This window comes from Cydia fagiglandana, chromosome 20, assembly GCF_963556715.1.
Source record: "Cydia fagiglandana chromosome 20, ilCydFagi1.1, whole genome shotgun sequence".
Classification (NCBI taxonomy): domain Eukaryota; kingdom Metazoa; phylum Arthropoda; class Insecta; order Lepidoptera; family Tortricidae; genus Cydia; species Cydia fagiglandana.
The window spans coordinates 14,720,506-14,734,708 of NC_085951.1; the positions used below are offsets into that span (position 1 = coordinate 14,720,506).

At 39.1% G+C, this 14,203-nt stretch overlaps 1 protein-coding gene across 1 annotated transcript in view; it reads left to right on the forward strand.

Annotated features, from left to right (window-relative positions):
* Nucleotides 1-14,203, forward strand: part of LOC134674701 (coronin-1C-A) — a 29,781-nt gene that overhangs the window by 605 nt on the left and 14,973 nt on the right. Inside the window, exon 3 of the mRNA XM_063532826.1 lies at nt 586-783. Coding sequence (XP_063388896.1) covers nt 586-783 — 198 coding nt within the window. The remainder of the gene's footprint in view (nt 1-585; nt 784-14,203) is intronic.

A 14,203-nucleotide genomic window follows, 5' to 3' on the forward strand; every position in this document is an offset into this window, starting at 1 on the left:
CTGTCACAATTTTTTTTATTATATATCGAGTTGATTCGATTTTTATTTCGATCAAAGATTGTATCTTGAAAGTTTAGTTATGAACGCATCCACTAATTTGTTGAATTTGACATTCAGTAGGCGCGTTCATAAATAAAGAAAAGTTTACCCAAAAGGAAACTTGATTTTCTATTCTAATATGGTCGAAAATATTAAATAAATTTAATTAGTATATTTCAAACTACTCACTCAACCATAAAAACCCTCCTTCAAGATTGGTAACATATTAGAAAAGCAAAAATAAAGTTAGTAAATGTTGTGGCAGTAGGCATTACCAAATATGGAGTTCGCTCGTTCTCCCAACCGTCCTCCCTTCGTTCCTTAGTAGCTCTCAATTTTATTTTCTGTTAAATATTGAGTTAAATTCAAATGATTTCATTGCATTTTCTAGTGTAAATACTATAATAGATATATACAAATAAAAGTGAGTTGGATATATTAACAAGTTAACAGTGTCAAAATATAGGTCATACATATAGGTTATGTTACAGATGAAATTACTTAAACAAATTCGTTGGCTGTAGTCGGACTGTGTTTCTTTTCCAGATGTCGTTTAGAGTGGTGCGTAGTTCTAAATTTCGCCATGTGTACGGGCAACCCCTTAAGCGTGAACAGTGTTACGATAATATTAGGGTGTCGAAGAGTTCTTGGGACTCTACGTTCTGCGCCGTGAACCCCAAGTTCCTGGCGATCATCGTGGAGTCCGCGGGAGGCGGTGCCTTCATCGTGCTGCCCCACAACAAGGTGAGTCCACACTTTCATTTATCACTCACTGTATTTTTAAATCTAAAAATAACATAGTAATCTGTGATGCATCTAGCAATAAATCTAATGTTGTGGGCAGTACATGGTGTTAAGACGCTATTTACATTTATTATGAGATTAAATAAATCACTTCACAGTCCAAATTTAGTTAAATATGTAGTCTGCACTGGTGAATGATTTACAAACAAAAGTAACACCTGAAAACTGTACTGAATCTATCCTCCCATATTACAGTACAAATGCTCACTTACATCATTCTCAGCTGGAAGCAAGGATTATTTAAAACTTTTTCAAATAGGGTAATTGCTTCAGTTTACTGTCCAGTGTCAGTTTCCGTCCACTTGACGGATTAGCAAATAATACATTTCATTTATAATTTGCTAACGCGAAATATAATTTTTATGTATATAGATAAATTGTTTAGATATTAAGGATTACAATAAGTTCAAATTTGTGCAGCAATGAAGGTTTCTATTCCAATTTCGTCAAGTGGACGAAAAGTAAAGCTGGACCAAAATTAGCGCGATGACCCTATGTAGTTATTTAATAATAACTTCTAAGTTCTTAATTGTGATGTATTACCAAATGCTCATTTGTTTTATCCCAATCGTTTATCCACATAATAATGTACAGTCATTGTTATAAAAAGTAAAATATAATTCTTTAAAGGACCTCAAGTCAACTTACTTACGGTTTGTGTCACCAGAAAAGCAACAGTCCTACTTGTTAATCAAATTTGAACCTTAACATTTGGTCGCACAGCTATCACCATGGATACCACTGTTGAACATTATAAGGTATATTTTGGTGCGGCAAACTAATTTGTTATCTTGAAACGGTGACTACTGTTTATTTGGCTCATTAATATGTAATCAGTGAAGGTGAATGCCACGCTGAGCATTCTATATTGATAAGAACTATATCTTTATACGAGCTATCAAAACTATTTTAATAACGGTTCTATTAGTTGTAAGGTAAAACTTGGTTTAAGAAACATAGCTAAATGATAATATCTATTTTAAATAAAAAAAAAAAAACTCTGAGATAAGTATTAGACATTAAGAACAAGAAGAAATACATTTATTATTATTTATTTATTTATATTCGATTGAGGCACTTATTTTATAACAAGTTTTTCTTAATAATGGGAGGTATGTTTTGATTCTTAACTTATTTGTATTTGTATAGCCTCTTCTTCTGAACTACTGTTTGCTTGGATTGATTTTTATATGAAGTCTCGAAGTTCAGTGTGCCTGTTGGCAAAGGCCTCCTCCAACTCTTTCCAGTATTTCCTCTGCCTGGCCAGTGTTGTCCAGAATGGTCCTACAGTAGCTATTATTTCATCCTCCCATCGTTTGAGTTGTGAGCCTCTAGATCTTGACTTATAATTAAAGTGAAATATCTTGATCAATAGGTAGGTAATCAACTTGAAAAACTAGTGATATGTTTTAACATAGGCCCTCGGGCACAGTAAAACAAAAGGGCCTCGCCTCGTAGATGCGATTTCGCCCACAGCTAGATTAGTTCTCGCTATGCCACTGTACATAGGATTTTTTTTTTGTATAATTTGAGTAATTGATTTGAGTCAAACGGTCCTCGCTAGAGATACGCGCGGGCGTTTGCTCTTTGTTTCGGTAAGAGCTGTATTGGTAGTGGATTGCGGTGTACAGTCGCCATCAGATATATCGGAGCGGCCAAGGTGTTCACAATATCTGAACACGCACTCTTAACGCCTTGACAAAAGAGGCGTGTTCAGATATTTGTGAGCGCCTTGACCGCTCCGATATATCTGATGGCGACTGTACATAGGATAGAAAAACTTAGATTAACTAGATTTAAACCTAGATAGTGGCAAGCATATAATCCCGTTAAAGAAAAGCACAATACTGGGAAAGTGATAACATTGTGCAACCATTATGGCTGACAATGGGGTGTCGTAATACACACTGTTTGTGTCATTAGTGTCATTACATTACACTTGGGCTTTCGATAGTGTCTATGGGATATACAGTAAAATCAGACATAGTGTTGTTTTTAACAAGCTTTTATTAGGTCCACCTGTATGTAACTATGTAATGGAATCTTGCAAGTTAAATTTGATCCACTTCCCGGTTTCAGATTGAGCTGAAATTTGTAATATTATGCAATATTATGGTACCATCGAGCTGATCTAATGATGGAGACAGGAGGTGGCCATATGAACTCTGTGATGAAACAACACAACCAAATTGTGTTAGGGGTTTTTAGAATTGTCTTGATGAGTATTAGTTGTCTGTCGTAAGAAAAGTACAGTCAGCGATAAAAGCTTGTACCAAAAATTAAATTCTTGCCAAAAACTTATTAAGTACCTAGTAGCTTTAGTTTTTGTTTAACTGACTAGGCATGTCTGTTAGTTTGCTTCTTGATATTGTTACTCTTACCCCTACATTCTTCTTAACACAATAAAATCATCAGTTTAGGCTTTTTATCGTTAGAATCGTCGTGATAAAGAGTGTACTCCCATCTTAAATGCCGGCAACGCACTTACAACCCCTCAGGTGTTGCGGGTGTCCATGGGAAACGGTAATAGGCGTCTTGTCTGCTCGTTTGCCTCCTACATATGTGTCGCTTAACTTCAAAATCGGGTAAATCCATTCGACCCTCTCAGCAAAAATCTACTCTATTGCCTTTTCTTAGTACCAAAATCGCATAATATGACAGATGGATTTACCCGAGTTTGAAGTTAAGCGACTCATATATACATATCATAAAAATAATAAGAAATGATGGTATACAATGTTTGTCAACACTTAAGTATGTCGGTTCCTTTTTATTATGAAACTAACTGCCGTAGTCGAACTTCAAGATATTCACAAGAGACGACACGTACTAGATCCATTCTAGATAATAGATACGTTATAGTTTAGATATCAACTAGTTCTCTTTTACAGCGCAATTCGGGCAACCAATGTCACTTTTACGTTACATAGAGTAAGATATCTATTAGATGTGAATTGGATCTCTAAGTCATATCCTGTGGAAATCGTTCAAGAGTATCGCCAGAATCGCGCAAATGTCAAATTTGACAGGTTCGATCTTAAACATATCGCTATCGTATCTTGGTGATGTCTAAAAGATATCTAATAGATGTCTATTTCAAAATCCGAATGGGGCCCTAATTATATCCGTATAATAATAATGAAAACCGCATAACGTGTCTAATAAAAACCTTCGCACTTTCCTATATGAATGTGTAGTTGTTTCTAAGAATAAATAAAGCGTAATATACGTACGTAGGCCCTTTGACACTGCCCTTATATTTCGTCAAGTCGTATTTCTGGACAGGATATATAAAGCATTTAAGGTAGCGCTCGCCTTGGGCTATTTCTGACTCGTATTATGTACATACATACCTGCGTAGTACGATGTTTACCTACGTACCAAATACTATACTCTGTATCTTTATAGGTATTTTAATAAAAGAAAACAAATAATTTGTACATTTTCGGGTAGTTATAACATTTATTGGTTACCCGCCTGGATCAGTCACTGAACGACCTGACTTTAACCTACATCCTACATTATTTGATCATGTCATGTCATGATCATGTAATGTTTTCGTCTACCCTCAACTGGCTTAAGGGGCCATTTCAGGGTAGATTTTGTTTACTTTTTACAAGCTTTTATTTACTTTCACCTGTCCGTTGTCTGTCTGTCTGTAATCAAATCTTGCAAGTTAAATTTGATCCACTTCCCGGTTTCCGATTGAGCTGAAATTTTGCATGCATGTATAAATCGGATGACAATGCAATTATGTTACCATCGAGCTGATCTGATGATGGAGACAGTAGGTGGCCATAGGAACTCTGTCATGAAACAACGCAACTTAATTGTGTTAGGGGTTTTTAGAATTGTCTCGATGAGTATTAGTTGTCTGTCGTAAGAAAAGTACAGTCAGCGATAAAAGCTTGTACTAAAAATTAAATTTTTGCCAAAAACTTTTATTTAAATACCTAAAGATACAGACTTTAGTAGCAACCCATACCTTGTATTGCCAAAGCCGGTGAGCGTGGTATTCCACCTGTCCAATTCGATATTGGACAGATGAAATAACGCTATTATATGTTCGTAATACCGACAATACCAGTGCCAAAAACATCTTAAAGGGCCGGTAACGCACTTGCTTCCCCTTGGTATTGCAGGTGTCCATGGGCGACGGTAATTGCTTACCATCAGGCAATTCGTCTACTCGTTTGCCTCTTACTCCTATATAATATATCATAACAAAACTATAGTTTTAGCATTAGCAAGAACTTGCAAGAAGGTAAGCGATCTTGACATGTCTTTTAATTGAAAAACGCTTTTTAAAAATCAAAAGCTATTACTTATGCAAGCAGAAGAATATAAAAGATCGTATGAGATTCATAATTGTTACGTATTTGCCGTAACTTATTTTTAAAATGTGCTTTTCAATTAAAAGACACATCAAGATTGTTTACCTTATTTTTTAATGCTAAAAAAAAACGAACTATCCTAACACTGCCTATCCTGTGCCAATTTGTATTTTTATTTAATGCGTAATTAGAGTGATATGGAGGAGAAAGATGCCCGCAATATTTCTTTATCCAATGTGCATTGCGTGTCACTCTCTCACTAAGCAAAATGTGAGACAGACAGATGGAATACCACCCTAGTACAGTCGCCATCAGAATATATCGGAGCGGCCAAGGTGTTCACAATATCTGAACACGCACTCTAACGCATCGACAATAGATGCGTGCTCAGATATTTGTGACCGCTTTAGCCGCTCTGATATATCTGATGGCGACTGTACTTCGTATCATATCGAACAGATTGAAACTAAACGCCGACTGTGTGTATGTAATATGCTGATCAATTCAAACTTCTCTAAGTTCCAACCGTGTGTACATTGTAATAGTAATACGTATAAGTTGAGATTTGATTGCAGTGGAGTAGAATGCCAAAAGTGCAGGTGTTATGAGTCACGTATTTTATCGTTCATTGATGATGATGACCGCTCGGTTGTACCATTAATTATTGACATTATATCTATTATATTGTTTTGTATGAAGAAAAAATTTGGCTGCAATCATTTTAATAAATGAATCAATAGTCATATGCGCTAGAAATGTTTTTAATTAGAATTTCAGTATTATGTATGTAGAAAATATAGATGGTAATTCAAATTTTCTTTGAGACGACATATATCCCTTCGCGCCTCTATATTTTTCAAATTTGCCGCCTTTTTCTACTGAAAACATCTGCTTGACCAACTATACCTGCACTTAAACAATAATATAATATGTATAATTGTACAGTCACCTGCAATAATATGTTACTCTTGTCACAGAATAAATAATTTAATAGTACTAGGTACAGAAGACTCACTCTCTAACAAAACGCGTCTGTCACGATCAGCACAGATATGGCCGCCAGGCGGCGACAGCGCCACGCGCGGCTTATGGCAAACCCCAAAATTGGGGTCGAACGGATGTACTTTTAGCTACCTGTAGCAAAACGACGAAATCACGGAGTGAGACACGCCTGCTATAGTATAACTTCATCTTCTGTATATTTCTTTCCGTTGTTGATCCCGCACTCACCACTGCGATTGGCACAAACCCGTATGTACAGTTACCTGCAATAATATGTTACACAACGAAGGCAGAAAATATCAGGCACGATCTTATTTGTAGAGCCATAAGACGAAACAGGAGCTGAGATTTAAATATTTTAGGTAAATATACCCGTCTCGCTAACGGAAGCGGCTCCTAAAACTAGTGCGATAAGGACAAGGTAAAAAATCCTGCGTCAAAAACTCAAAAATCGAGGTTTCGTACTCGACTGTTTCCTCCTCCAAAACTTAACCAATCGTAACCAAATTTGGAAATCTAAATGATTATGAAATTATCTGTATCGGACCGTTTTGCATTTTTGGCTAATTGATATCAGTTTTGAATATCACGCCTCTCATTGCGGCATAGTCAATTAGGCCATTTTGGCCATTTTTGAAGGGCTCTAGCGTCATAAAAAACAAAAATATCAAAAAAATCTAAACGGTCCCATACAGATATTGACAATATTAATCTGTGTTGATAAAATCATTGCTCTAGCTTCAAAACCCACAGAGGAAACAGTCGAGTACGTTTGTATGGAGAAATGACCACTCCTGTTGGCTCATAAGAGCGTGTCGTGAGCAGGCCATGGAGAGACTTGTTGTCCAGGGACGGGTCAATGGCTGTAGGTCAAGAGGACGTTCCCCAATGCGTTGGACGGACCAGATAAAAGCCCTTACCAACACCCCACTTAACACATGTGCCAGAGAAGCATCTGCCAGGGAGAACTGGCGTAGAATCTTTCGTCGTTCAACGTTACCACGACTGCTCTGCCAAGAGTAATTCGACGGAGAAGAAGAAGAGCGTGTTACATATTTTTGCGGCCATCGAAGAGTAACATATTATTGAAGGTTATTGTACATTGCTTTCAGGGCAATATAAAATCGTTGCAATTACTTTTATCGCGTATTTACGATATATTTTATCGAGTTCTATTACTAAGTTGGCGTGCATTATGATCTAAAAATATACGATATTCTCGTGATCATATAGTCTAATAATAAGAGTTGGTCATACGAAGACAGTATTTGTTGATGTCATGTTTGCTCGTAAGATAACTAGTATTTGGATTATTTGGAACATTAGATAATAGTGATAGTGCGTACCACGTTATAGGTCCGGGTTTTTACACTTAACCAAATAAGGAAAGAGTTTAATACAAGAACGGCAGTTCTGATGCAAGGTTTCATTTTAGACAATATTTTCTTTAGGAGGCATTTATTAGGGTTCCGTACCCCAAGGGTAAACACGGGACCCTATTACTAAGACTCCACTGTCCGTCTGTCTGTCGGTCACCAGGCTGTATCTCATAAACCGTGATGGCTACAGTTGAAATTTTCACAAATTATGTATTTCTGATGCCGCTATTACAACAAATACTAAAAAGTACGGAACCCTCGGATTCGCCTAGAATCTGACTCGCTTGTCGGGTTTTTTTAAATATGTACGGCGTCACAGAATAAATAATAATACTAGGTAAATAATAGTATTACGTACAGAAGACTCACTCTCTAACAAAACGCGTCTGTTACGATCAGCACAGATATGGCCGCTAGGTGGCGACAGCGCCACGCACGGCTTATGGCTTTCCCCAAAATTGGGGTGGAACGGATGTACTTTTAGCTACCTGTAGCAAAGCGACGAAATCGCGGAGTGAGCCACGTCTGCCGGCGTTCTCTGCTATCGCGACAGGTGCCTGTGCCATTCGGCCACCGGGCCACAGCGGCATAGGTCGAATTTGGCACTGGAGGCCTTGATCACGTTTTCTTAGTACATATATGACATTTATTTCAGTTGTTAAGATTAATCTTAGCAGCCAAACAAACGCAAAACGTTTGCGTCGGTAAAAATTCGTCTACTACGACGTCCGAGCATGAATCATTATATTTATTATGCAGAATGCCCAATCGATTAGTAGCTTGGCAGAATGACAATGGCATATGGCATATCATTGTCTTAAAAATATAACATACAAATAATGCAAGCATGTGCCGGCGTGAGTGGTGAATGAGTCAAAATAATAAATGTAATAAGCATTTCTTTCTTATATGTTGTATGAAGTGAGTTCATCTGGGTGCATAGCCATGATGACAATTGTTCGCTCCGTGGCGAACGATACGGTGGTCTCTCTAATCTCTATGAGTCTTCCATATTAGCCCCCCCCCCCCCCCCCCCCACATCTAGCGTCTTTCGAGCGTCGGCGTCTACAACTGTATGGCCGCGCTCGACGCAACGTCGACGCAACTGCGCAGCGACGTCATTTTCCATAGCGCTGACCAGACGCCGACAGACGCCGACGCTCGAAAGACGCTAGATGTGGGGGGGGGGCTTAGTGCGACAGTGACAGTTGTGTTTCGTTCGCTACGTTGCTCCGTACGGTTACGATTGGCACCTTGGCTAAGCACTGCATGGATATTCTAATTATTTATAAGTAATGAATGGATTAGAAACTCTAGTCATTCTCTGCGTAATTATAATATAAGTAATCCTGTAATCGCTATATTACCTGATCGCGAAAATTGTTGGCTGATCCATAGAAAACATTTAAATCCGATCAACCGCAAGAGGTACAGTCACCAGCAATAATATGTTACTCTTTAAAGGCAGCAAAAATATGTGACACGCTCTTATGAGTTATGAGTCTACAAATAAGATCGTGTCAGATATTTTTGCGGCCTTTGTTGTGTAACATATAATTGCAGGTGACTGTACCTATAAAACAGCATTTTTTTACCACTTATACTATTGTTAAAGTCTAACAATAGTGGACCATAAATTATGGTCCATAATAGATAGACAGTATAGAAACATTAGAAACTTTCATGGAACATTTTGATTCGTAACAAGAAAATATGAAACCGGTCAGGCGCGAGTCGGTTTTAAGGAAAAAAAAACTGTATACAAATGTGTGAAACCACTTATACGATCTTAGGGCGCACTTCACCGATGTGTGTGTGTAAAAAAGCGCTGGTGGCCTAGCGGTAAGAGCGTGCCACTTGCAATCCGGAGGTCGCGGGTTCAAACCCCGGCTCGTACCTACCAATGTACGAGCCGGGTCTAAAAAAAAATCCGGCCGGGAAAATCTAGGGGTCACCATGGATCAGACACTTTCCTGGGCTCCTCATGTCACTGAAGTAAGCAAAAAGTTGTTTGGTTCTCTCCATTCTTTAAGGCGCCTTCAGAACTTTCTTCCACTTGATACCAAAGCCATGCTGGCCCGGTCTCTGTTACTGCCTTTACTAGACTACGGTGACGTCGTAAATCTTGACATGACAGAAGAACTCCTAGACAAGTTAGAGCGCTTACAGAATGTCTGTATAAGATTCATTTTCGGACTACGGAAGTACGATCATGTGTCTTACTACCGTCAAAAACTCAATTTTCTTCCAATCCGCCGCCGTAGAGATCTCCACACTCTTTCTCTTCTCTTTAATGTTCTTTTTACACCTTCTTCTCCGGTATACCTCTCTCAAAAATTTCAATTTCTGGCTGAAGGCAGTGGCCACCGTCTGCGTTCGAGCGCGAATTTATCACTTGCCATCCCTCCTCACAAATCTCGAGGATACAACAAGTCCTTCGCAGTGCGTCCAGTGAAGCTGTGGAATGAGCTGCCTGTGTCGCTCAGGCAGGCACAATCGGTTGCGTCGTTCAAGGAGAGGTTAAAGAAGCTATGGTTATCTGATTTGACTGATTAATTTGTCTATATTTCTATTGTATAGTTGCTTTATATCGTTCTAATTCTTTCCAATTTTTAGTGTATTTTCCCCTTTCCTTTTTGTGTAATATAAGGTCTGTCCCCGATAAAAAGTGGTCAGCATTTAATAAAAAAAATATATAAAATAAAAGACAACTGACATCTGTCACTTTGATTGTTAAATAGCGGGAAGAATAAACTATCGTTTAGGGCTATTTGGAGTTTATAAATTCGTAACATTTATAAAATGTCGTCTAGCCAACTGGACAAGTCAACCGTGCAAAAGGTATTGGCTAATTATCAGTCCAGATTGTCTGTTTCAAGAAAAGGTGGTTCGGGTAGAAAACGCGGTCCTGCTGATAAAACTAAGGCAAAAAAAGTAATCGAGCATTTTAAGAAGAATCCAACTCTCTCTGTCCGTGACGTCGCCAGAAAATGTAAGGTATCGAAATCGTATGTCCAAAAAATCAAGCAGCGTGCAGGTTTACGATCGTACAAGGCAACTACAGTTCCTAATCGCGATGCTACAAAGGATAAATTATGTAAACCCCGGGCTCGAAAGTTGTATACAAAATATTTGACGAAGTTTGGTTGTATTTTGATGGACGACGAAACATACGTGAAAGCAGATTTTAAGCAATTACCAGGTTTGCAGTTCTATGTGGCAAATCAAAGAGGGAATGCCGATAAAAAATTTACAACAAAAAAACTTGATAAATTTGCAAAAAAATTCCTTGTCTGGCAAGCCATCTGTACATGTGGTCAAAAAAGCAAATCGTTTGTTACTACGGGTACGATTAACCAATCCATTTACACGAAAGAGTGTTTGAAAAAACGTTTATTGCCGTTTATAAGAAACCACACCGAGCCTGTCATATTCTGGCCTGATTTAGCGTCCTCACATTATGCCAAATCTGTTTTAGAATGGTACACTGAAAATAATATCTCCTTTGTACCGAAATTAGCAAATCCACCAAACTGCCCAGAACTCCGGCCGGTAGAGCATTATTGGGCAATAATGAAAAGAAAATTGAAAAATAGTGGTAAAATTGCTACAAATGAGCAACAGTTCAAAAGAATGTGGGATACGACATGTAAAAAGGTGACCGAAAGTGATGTACAGAGATTGATGGAAGGAGTCCGAAGCAAAGTCAGGGCATTTTACCAGTGTTAATTTGTTAAACAGGAGGTTTATTAATTTTAAAGAACACTAATAAAACTTTAATTTAAATAGCCCATGAAATTGTTTTTCTTAGTTTTTTTTCTAATTTGTCGTTGTAACACCGACCACTTTTTTTCGTGGACGGGCTTTATGTATGTTTATCCTATAAATTTTGTATGTATTTATATCCTTTATCTTTCTGGTACCTTGTTGTACATTTTGCTGCATTTGTCACCCTCTTTTCACTCTCTCCTCTCATCTACTCAAAGGTTAACTGGAAGAGATCCCTCAAAGGGATAAGTTCGCCTTTGTACTTCTTGCTAATTGTATGTTATTTTTAATATGTCTTTTTGTACAATAAAGAGTTTACTACTACTACTACAATGAGGTTTTCGGAACATATGTACGAAATATCATTTGATATTTACCAGTCGCTTTTCGGTGAAGGAAAACATCGTGAGGAAACCTGCATACATCTGCGAAGAAATTCAAAGGTGTATGTGAAGTCCCCAATCCGCATTGGGCTAGCGTGGGGACTATAGCCCAAGCCCTCTCGCGCTCGAGAGGAGGCCTGTGCCCAGCAGTGGGACGTATATAGGCTGAATTATTATATTATATATTGAAGTGTGTACTCGTGTAATCGGAATGTAACGCGAAACCGTGCAGCGCGCAGTTTCCCGCTTTTCTCGGCGCGCGTGGGTGGCGTTTCACAACACGACTATTTGTAGCTTATGATATGATAACGTAAGGGTCTCCACACGGCGTATACACTAGTAAACGGTAAAGTGCGAGTCGGACTCGCGCGCTGAGGTTTCCATAACATTTCTCGGCGCGCGTGGGCGCTGTTTCACAACACGACTATATATTTGTGGCCTATGATGTGTACAGTCAGCTGCAGAAGTTGCTAGGCTGGCGAGGTGTTCAAAATTACCTTGACACGCTCTTATTCTCTACAATGAAGTCGCGTCAAGATAATTTTGAACACGTAGCCCGCTTAGCAACTTCTGCTGCTGACTGTACGACATGTACGTAACGTAAGGGTCTCCTAGCGATGTATTCACTAGTAAACGGTCAAATAAAAAAAACCGGCCAAGTGCGAGTCGGCCTCGCGCACGAAGGGCTCCGTACCATTACGGAAAAAGCGGCAAAAAATCACCTTTATTGTATGGAAGCCCCACTTAGATATTTATTATAAGCTGTTTTTAGTGTTTGTTGTTTTAGTGGCAACAGAAATACATCATCTTTGAAAATTTCAACTGTCTAGCTATCACGGTTCATGAGATACAGCCTGGTGTCAGACAGTAAGTTAGTAATAGAGTCCTATTTTTACCCTGTGGGTACGGAACCCATAAGTATATTTATATACCTTCATGTGAAACACCCAATGACTCAGGAACAAGTATCTGTGTTCAACACACAAATAAAAGCCCATAACGGGATTCGAACCCAGGACCATCGGCTTCATAGGCACTAGGCCAGATTTTTGTGAAGTACAGGCAGTGGGGAGACACTCCTGACTTCGGTCGAACTCGGCTCCGGTCGGCTCAGCATTGCTCCGAGCAATTATTAGGGTTGGCACCATTTGACTTCCTTGTGCGTGCACGGCCACAGATAAGATAATCACTTGAATTTTGACACTCCTAAATAGCCGAAAGGGATACTGCCATATATTAGAAAGGGATAGCATGATTCGACCCTGAATCGCTGTCAAACTTCGGGTTTGTAGGAAGTGTCCTTTCTGTACGGTAGTACTATTATTTCTTCTGTGGTACAGGGAGGGTTCGATTTGAACCTAAACGTCCGGTTTGGAAGCCGCGCGCCTCACCGCTCGGTTACCAATGCTACCACTTGTGAATATTTTGCCTAGTTTAAAAATATCCTTGTATTTAGTGTACCTGTGCTTATTCTGGGTTTGACCCCAAAACGCGGCTGCCAACTTTCTATACTCGTTCCTGCTAATATCACAAAGACCTAAATGACTCGGCATGTCTTAAATTCGCTGCTTCATTTCCTACGCAAAACTAGGTCTCCTAAATCATCTCGTTATTAAAACCTAGGACACATTGGAGAGTGTGATTACTGATTACCAACGAATGGTCTACATCTACACTTAGAATCTTGGAATGGATATACGGTTCTGTAGTCAAAAAACTAGTAAAGGTAATAATGTTATCCTGATTATTTTCTCGACATCTCCATGCTCGTTTATGTTGGTTATTGTCTGTTCAGCTGCCTAATAGCTATAGTTTTTGCGAAAATCGCCAGGACAGGGGAGAAAGTGTTTGTATGAAAACTTGCAATTTTGAATGCATTTTTTAAATTTTTTTATACGTCTCTTTGAATGTGGATGTGTAGAAAAATCATCGCTGAACCTGCTTATACGCTATTGCTATTATAAAAAACGAGTGTGTGGTTGAGAACTGCGATCTGTTAAGGAGACGGGCAGGCGAAATCATTTTTATTTACCCGACGTAGACGTATCGCTCACTCTTCGTGCTTGCCTAGTCAATTATTTCTATTTTACGGCGCTTAGGGTTAGAAAGGGGTAAACACACAAACACAAACATATCGCCAATAATCCGTGGGCGTCAGAAAGATCAAGATAAGATCATGGACCCGGGTATGTCCTTAAACTACGTCCAAGACCACCGGTGGACGGGCAGCAGCGTCCCTCAAATTCGGTGTACTCGACTGCGATCGCCAACCCGCCTGCCAAGCGTGGCGATTATGGCATTCACCCCCCATCATGCAAGGGGGAGGACTATGTTTAGCAGTGGACGTCTTATGGCTGAGAGGTGATGAGATGAAGATCATTCAAAACAGCAGATCTCAGAAACAGGATCCCAGTTTATTAACTTTCTCGGCTAAACAGCGAAAGTTCATTAGCGGGCCGCTAATTATGTGCGCGCGCCGGTCTAGCACTTGACT